The sequence below is a fragment of the Coregonus clupeaformis genome, chromosome 20 (assembly GCF_020615455.1).
Source record: "Coregonus clupeaformis isolate EN_2021a chromosome 20, ASM2061545v1, whole genome shotgun sequence".
In the NCBI taxonomy this organism is placed as follows: Eukaryota; Metazoa; Chordata; class Actinopteri; order Salmoniformes; family Salmonidae; genus Coregonus; species Coregonus clupeaformis.
Genome location: NC_059211.1, coordinates 44,090,629 through 44,099,100, shown reverse-complemented (window position 1 = coordinate 44,099,100; position 8,472 = coordinate 44,090,629). Strand labels below are relative to the sequence as shown.

Below are 8,472 nucleotides of genomic sequence, written 5' to 3'. Positions count from 1 at the left end.
ACAACCATCTCTGCAGCACTCCACCAATCAGGCCTTTATGAAAGAGTGGCCAGACGGAAGCCACTCCTCAGTAAAAGTCACATGACAGCCCGCTTGGAGTTTGCCAAAAGGCACCTAAAGACTCTTAGACCATGAGAAACAAGATTCTCTGGTCTAATGAAACCAAGATAGAACTCTTTGGCCTGAATGCCAAGCGTCACGTCTGGAGGAAACCTTGCACCATCCCTACAGTGAAGCATAGTGGTGGCAGCATCATGCTGTGGGGAATTTTTTTAGCGGCAGGGACTGGGAGACTAGTCAGGATCGAGGGAAAGATGAACGGAGCAAAGTACACAGAGATCCTTGAACATGAACACAAGTGTGTGTAGGACAGGTAGATACAATACATGACCAAAAGTATGTGGACACCTGCTCGTCGAACATCTCATTCCAAAATCATGGGCATTAATATGGAGTTGGTCCCCCCTTTGCTGCTATAACAGCCTCCACTCATCTGGGAAGGCTTTCCACTAGATGTTGGAACATTGCTGTGGGGACTTGCTTCCATTCAGCTACAAGAGCATTAGTGAGGTCAGGCCTTGATGTTGGGCGATTCGGCCTGGCTCGCAGTCAGTATTCCAATTCCTCCCAAAGGTGTTCAATGGGTTTGAGGTCAGGGCTCTGTGCAGGCCAGTCAAGTTCTTCCACACTGATCTCGACAAACCATTTCTGTATGGACCTCGCTTTGTGCACGGGGACATTGTTATGGTGAAACAGGAAAGGGCCTTCCCAAACTGTTGCCACAAATTTGGAAGCACAGAATCGTCTAGAATGTCATTTTATGCTGTAGCATTAAGATTTCCTTTCACTAGAACTAATGGGCGTAGCCCGAACCATGAAAAACAGCCCCAGACCATATTCCTCCTCCACCAAACTTTACAGTTGGCAATATGCATCGGGGCAGGTAGGTCTCTTGGCATCCGCCAAAACCAGATTTGTCCGTCGGACTGCCAGATGGTGAAGCGTGATTCATCACTCCAGAGAACGCGTTTCCACTGCTCCAGAGTCCAATGGCAGCGAGCTTTCACCACTCCAGCTGACCCTTGGCATTGCGCATGGTGATTTTAGGCTTGTATGCGGCTTGTTGTCCACGGAAACCCATTTCATGAAGCTCCTGATGACAGTTATTGTGCTGACGTTGCTTCAAGAGGCAGTTTGGAACTCTGTAGTGATTTTTTTAACCGAGGACATACGATTTTTACGCGCTACGAGCTTCAGCACTCGGCGTTCCCGTTCTGTGAGTTTGTGTGGCCTACCACTTAGCGGCTGAGCCGTTGTTGCTCCTAGACTTTTCCACTTCACAATAGCAGCACTTACAGTTGACCGGTGCAGCTCTAGCAGGGCAGAAATTTGACAAACTAACTTGTTAGAAAGGTGGCATCCTATGACTGTGCCACACTGAAAGTCATTGAGCTCTTCAGTAAGGCCATTCTACTGCCAATGTTAATCTATGGAGATTGCATAGCATTGTGCTCCATTTTATACACCTGTCAGCAACGTGTGTGGCTGAAATAGCTGAATCCATTAATTTGAAGGGGTGTCCACATACTTTTGTATATAGTGTAGGTAATAGGCATATTTGAGTTGAGGAGACATGTAGGGCCTATCTATGCACGACTTGGAAATTGAATCCATACACCTGTGCTGTGCTGTTCTAACCATACCTCTGGCGAGTCTATACTAAACATTATTGGTATTTATCCTTCTTAAAGCCAATGTATGCTATATCTGAAAATGTGGTCTGAGGTCCCATATGGATGGTGTGACGCGATCGCGAGCCTCCGGAGGCATGCGGACGCCAAATTGAACTCCATACTGCATCACGGTGCACCGCCCAAATTTTGTAACAATGTGGAGGGCACCATATAGCTCCAGATTGACATGATTGGTTGACGGTAGGTGGGGGCGGGAGGTCCTGTATAAACACAAACTCACTTCCTTGACAACTTCCTTCACAACAGCTCTGCTCAACAGCTATGCTCTGCTCCGCGAAGTGCATGAAGTATGAATGCCCTGACTTCTGCAGAGGCCGTAGATTCTGCACGGCCAATGCTGATGTAGGATTGACCATGCAGCGCCTAGATTATGGAGTTTACCTCAATCAGGTAGGCCTGTAATTGGAGTGACCCCTGGCGGTCTCAATGAAAAGTTCGTTTGTAGTGATTTGTGGATTGAAATTGGAACCTGATTCTACTGTTTGTCCACTAGGGGTCATGCAATACTAAGAACAATAGAGTGAAAAGGAAAGGGAATGCATGTAGTAATGTGATGTTGAGTGGTGCAACATTCGGATATTTTGTTTAAGTTTCCCGGCTACAGTCCAATATGGATGGAAGTAAAATCTGTTCTCATCCCTTGAAGAAAATAAAATATTTTGAGGCAATAACAAAAAACGTTTAGGCTACCATGTCCACCACTATAAAGGCTGCACAAACCACTATTTTGAGTTGACAGTCCATTGTCCCAAGCAATCCAGACAAACATGTTTGGTTTATATCCTGAAAACGCTATTCTACAAACAAGTGTTTTTCTCATGTGATTTTAAAATAGACCAAGGTTTATTCCATGATTAGCCTACAATAGAGACCGACTTCTCTGTTGCCTATCCCTCATATTTTCTCTCAATACATGTCTGATCCAGGTGTTGTCGTGGCATGTAGAATAACCAACAGGTGAGCACACATATCAAGGGCAAGAACTGGCTCCTAAGTAATTCGTTTTTTCAGTGTCAGTGTAGGCCTGTGGTGGAGATGCAGACCCATGACACTGCCAGATCCAAGTCCTGGTTTGGGTGATGATCAATTGTAAATGTGCGTCTACAGGTAACTACCAAAATAAAGAAAACACTTGAGTAAATGAGGGATACAAAGTACAATATATTGAAAGCAGCCGCTTGCACACAGTTGTGGTTCCTGGGTTAAGTAAGCAATTTAAACATCCCATCATGCTTTGGGTCATGTATAAAAATGCCCAGTTACCAATTATTTTGGCTACCATGGCTAGAAGAAGAGATCTCAGCGACTTTGAAAGAGGGGTCTCAAAGGAGCGTAGGGGGTTTAAAGGGTGTGTAACCCAATTGAACACTTGTGGGAAATTCTGGAGCGGCGCCTGAGACAGTTCTTTCAACCACCGTCAACAAAACAGCAAATTATGGAATTTCTAGTGGAAGAATGGTGTCGCATCCCTCCAATAGAGTTCCAGACACTTGTAGAATATATGCTAAGGCGCATTGAGGCTGTTCTTGCGGATCGTGGTGGCCCAACGCCCTATTAAGACGTTTTATGTTGGTGTTTCCTTTCTTTGGTCAGTTACCTGTATAATCAATGGGTAAGCCTAAACATAATGTTATTTCTCAAAATCAACTCAAGCCTAAGATGGCGAGATAGCTTCGTGAGAGAATAATTATGAAGTAAGATTTGGCATTCCTCCCATGCAGCTGTCTGTGTCCTCGGCTCAGCTCAGCAATGTGAGCAAGGCAGCCGCTGCCAGCTGACGGGCCGGCTCGACCTGCCCTGGGCAGTGGAGGATTCGGGATGGGGAGGGGGTCTGTGACGGACTAGCTGTGAGTGTGTTTAGATCAATTACAATTGAGAGGACCTCACCGTCGACTCGGGAAACGTTAACTTCCCCACGGTTATGCTACCTTCACCCGCTCTCCACCTCAGTAAAAACTGAACTTGAGTCATGCGTCAACAAATGTCAAATGAAGGCCTATAGCCAATTGCCTTGGCATGAATTTACAATATTTAGAAAATTCGAATTTAGTCAAATATAACTTTGTTTATCATTGATGTGTTATCTTTTGCAGTTGGGGATAGCCTAAAATGTAATTCAAATGAATTTCATAATTTGTCTGTATCGGGGAAATCGTGAAAGCCTCATTGAAATATCGATTTGAATATTATATAGACAAAAGAAAGCCATTTTAACCCACCCAAACATTGCCAATAAAGTTGCTGTGGTGTTTTGGGCAGGAGAAGCCTGTAACATGGAGGGCCCTGTTATACAGTTAGCTGATGGCCCTGTACAGAGATGGATTAGGTGCTGATGTATGTATTACAATAACACCATGTTTCTGCAACATAATGAACTGGAATGCGAGCGCTGCTCCTCTCCTGTCATGAAACACATAGACCCTTACACATTAGGCCTACATGCCATGTCATCTGTTCTGCCCATAGCATACTCTGACAAAGACGAATCGGAGCAGGTTGCAGCAGCATACATTTGTGTTTGTCTATATGTGAATTATGTAGAAAATGTAGATGGATATTATTGTTATGGCTTCTTGACAAGTAAAACATAAAACCCGTGAGAAGTGATCGAGGAATGAATGATAAAGCCATGTAAATGGATTCCATAGCTTGTGCTGCCTTTCTCCTCTGAACATAAATAATGAAAGGTAATATTATAAATAAACATGATTATTATTATGATAATTATATTATTATTCGTATAATTAGGATAATTATTATTAAACAGTAGTCATTATATTATGTTATAATTCAAAGATGATTCTTTCATTGGAAAATGCATCCCATAGTCTCAATTCTGAAAAATATTGCTTTCAAATGTCACACTTTGGAATGTGGATTTAAATATTATTTACTGGTCAGTCTCGTTTGTGAATTAGTATATCAGCGCCATGTTTCAATTGAATAATCAGTATATGTATACATACTGTATATAGCCATAAGTTAAACTGAGGAAATCTCCCTTTCGATAACATTTTGTTTACAAAAGTAACAAGTCATACGTTTGTTTAAACCCAATGGACTCAATAATAATAATAATAATAATAATAATAATAATAATAATAATAATAATAATAATCAATAGGCCTAATATTAATCATAACAATAGTAATAACAACAGCACAATTATGTTGTTTAAAAAATATGTATTGATATGACTGGATTAGAGTTGGGGTTTCAATATTGTATATTTACAGTCAATAACGTTTACAATTATATTACAATTACTGTGTAGTATTACTGGTTAATAGCATATGTGGTAATTAGAGTCAAAATGGTATAGGCTTATAATAACATGGGATAATATTTGCCCAAACGCATATCATAAAATAACAAAATAACCACTTATTTAATTAACTGTAACGATAATAAACAATTATTTGAGCACTTTTAAATCGTAAGCCTTGGTTTAAGCGATTGTGGATATTTTTATTGCATCTATAGCAATATTTTGTTTTGTTTAGAAGGGTACAAGAGTGTGCATAATTGCAAATTGGAAAACTAAATATTTTGGATATGTTACACATCAGATTCTGAAATTGATTAATAGATCAGATACAAGTGAGAACTGAATGAATCCACCGACTAACAAAGAAATAAACATACTTGTTTTCGCCTTGAAAGCCATCCATAAATATGCAAATGATGTGGTATTGGTTCTGGACTTATGTCTTATTTAGCTAATCAACTTCTCAGATTCTTAAGAATTGACCACTATGAGCTTTCAACACTACTGACACTGTGGAAACGTCCATCCTGTTTGTCATTTTATATAACATGCATTCCATCAACATGAAACCAATACTTCTGATGATATTACATATTTGGAATATGTACGTGTAGTGGAGTATCTTTAACCCAAGAGAATGTGTAAGGTAGCGCACTCACCACTCCTCATCTTGTCCGTCTTCCATTCCCTTTGCACTATCCTTCATTTCCTGCTAACGGTGACACGATGACCACGTGATTTGGACGGCTGAATAAATAGCTTTTGAGAGCTATGAAGAGGAATAGTATGAAGCTCACGCAGGATACTTGCTCTGTGCCTGCGCGTAAAGATATTCATACAAGAATGCAACAGTAAATGAACGACCTAAAATACAAATGCATGAAAGAAAGAAAGACAAATAATTAAGCACCTATGAAGACAGCTTGTAGTGATCCTCAAGTAAATAGCGTTACTGATTTATGACTTTTCCATTCGAGTTTTGTTTTCCTGCGCTTGAATTCAGAAGAGTTTCTTCCTCGGTTAAACGCACCATAGCCCCATACCAACTGGTTGGAGTGGCGTCTTGCTCTCTTCTATATTCCAGTAATATTTCTATGCAGCTCGTCGAAGTAAACAGGAGTTCGCTGTGGTCCTCCGAGGAGCGGGAGAGTGCTATACGCACGGACTGAGTACACCCAGCGTGGGAGCTGAAAAGACTCCGTAAGGAACGAGAGGGAGGACGAGAACCAGTCTCGCCAAGGATGACTCTAGGGACGGATATGTCCGACAACTCTGCTTTGTCTGATGATGTGGACATAGATGTGGTTGGGGGAGACATCTCCGTTGGCAAGGATGGGAAATACCTTCATCGCGATTTCCTGGACAATGACTCGGACGATAATTTGTCTCAGAACGCGGGGGAGAGGGGTTCCTCCCCAGGCCTCAGCAGCTCTGAGTGTCCGGCTGACCAGGTTGGAGTTGGTGGAGATTCAGGGGCCATGATAGGAGATAAGCCTGGTAAGAACGCTCTAGTCAAGCCCCCGTACTCCTACATAGCCCTAATAACCATGTCTATCCTCCAGAGTCCCAAGAAACGCCTCACTCTTAGCGAGATCTGCGAGTTCATCAGCAACAGGTTCCCGTACTATCGGGAGAAATTCCCCGCTTGGCAAAACTCCATTCGTCACAATCTTTCTCTCAATGACTGCTTTGTCAAAATCCCACGTGAGCCTGGCAACCCTGGAAAAGGCAACTACTGGACCCTCGACCCGGAGTCCGCCGACATGTTCGACAACGGGAGTTTTTTACGCAGGAGGAAGCGCTTCAAGAGGCACCAAGCCAACGAAATCCTCAGGGACGCCGGGGGATTCCTGCCCGGGTTCGGATACGGCCCTTATGGGTACAACTATGGACTCCAGCTGCAGAACTTCCATGCCCATAACCCCTATCATCCTCACCTCACAGCAGGCGCTTTCCCTTTCCATAATACACCTTGTGGACTCCCCTCGCCAGCCTCAATATTCCCCACGCCACATCCCTTGCCCTCTCTATTAGGGGCTGATTTACGAAAGCCATTCTACCCTCAACTAAGCCCTACCTTGCCCGGCCTGGCGCCTCTCAAGACGGACACTAACACGCCAACTAGGCCCTCTTTCTCTATAGACAATATAATCGGTGCAGCTAACTCCGTGGCCTCCCCGTACAGCGCACAGTCGGGCAGCCACTGTCACAGTCAGGCTCAGATCCTGGCCATGTTGAACCCTGCACTCACCTCAGCTTCGAACCACTTGAACCTCTCGCAGGAAACCATGCTCCAGCCTGGCTCACAGACATTCTCCAGCAAAACTACAAATCTTAACATTTGTCATTTCTAAACTGGCAGCAAAAACAAAACTCGCAGAAATCCTACCCATTATGGTTCTGTCGTCTTATGTGAAGGTAGGATAAACGTTATTTGAGAAGTAAGAGTGTTGCTCTACCCCTTATGTTTCTGATCGGAGAGGAAAGTGAAATGTATATTTATGTTTGTAAATGTGTATAGGATACAATAAATGGAAGAAGCATGATAGTAAGAAAGCAAATTGGAAGCCAACATTAGGTGTATTCGTTGGCCTACATTGGCCTAGGCCCTCAACTATCTGAGCAAAGATCCAGCTATTTTAACACAAGTTAAATGTCACGTATCTCACTCTGTGGGGAATATTTAATTGTTTCTTAACTATAATTGAGATTTTTATTATGATTTGTATTGTTTTATATATATATATATATATATATATATATATATATATATATATATATATATATATATATATATATATATAATTGTGCGTTGTGAGATAAAGCACTGTTAATACCGAGACCGCAAACTCAGGTTTTAATTGTTAGAAAGCACATTGAGACAAGGAGGGTTATTAAATACAAATCTAACCTTTCCCACTGCCCCTCGTTCTCTTAACAGCGGTGTTGTGGTGACTTTGTATGGAAATTATTTAATGTTGTCAGTGGACAGATATGTGGTTTTGGTGTAAAGCGCATTACCTCACATCCTGTTAAACTGTTGTGCTTTAGTTCCTATCTATTTCATTGAAATTAAAATATCAAACGTATGTTATGTGTATAGACAGAGACACTTAATGTTCATAGATCATTTTTTGTTGTAATGACAAGAATAATAAATGTTTGTGAATTTAAAAAGACTTTCGTTAACTTGTTTATTGGAACGTTTTATTGGCAATATGCCTGCACACATATGTCTACTCAAAGCCTAAAATCACCCTAGGAAATATAGAATGTGTGCGCCTACGTTTTGAACGTGTATTTTTGCATTTATCTAGCTCATCATTGTTGACCCGAGATCAAAGTTCAATCTTTATGTGTAGGCCCAGTTTGAACTCTATAGTCTTTGAGAGGCCTACAAGCGCACTTTCTGGCACAATCATGAGCATACATGGTCATTTACGCATTGGT

The 8,472-nt window shown here is 41.9% G+C and overlaps 1 protein-coding gene across 1 annotated transcript; it reads left to right on the top strand.

Moving 5' to 3' along the window:
• Positions 1-5,705: 5,705 nt before the first annotated feature.
• On the top strand, positions 5,706-8,167 carry foxd2 (forkhead box D2). The gene has a single exon (XM_041839436.2). It carries the CDS (start codon positions 6,264-6,266, stop codon positions 7,374-7,376), a length of 1,113 nt encoding a protein of 370 aa, XP_041695370.1. The 5' UTR covers positions 5,706-6,263; the 3' UTR covers positions 7,377-8,167.
• Positions 8,168-8,472: the final 305 nt, after the last annotated feature.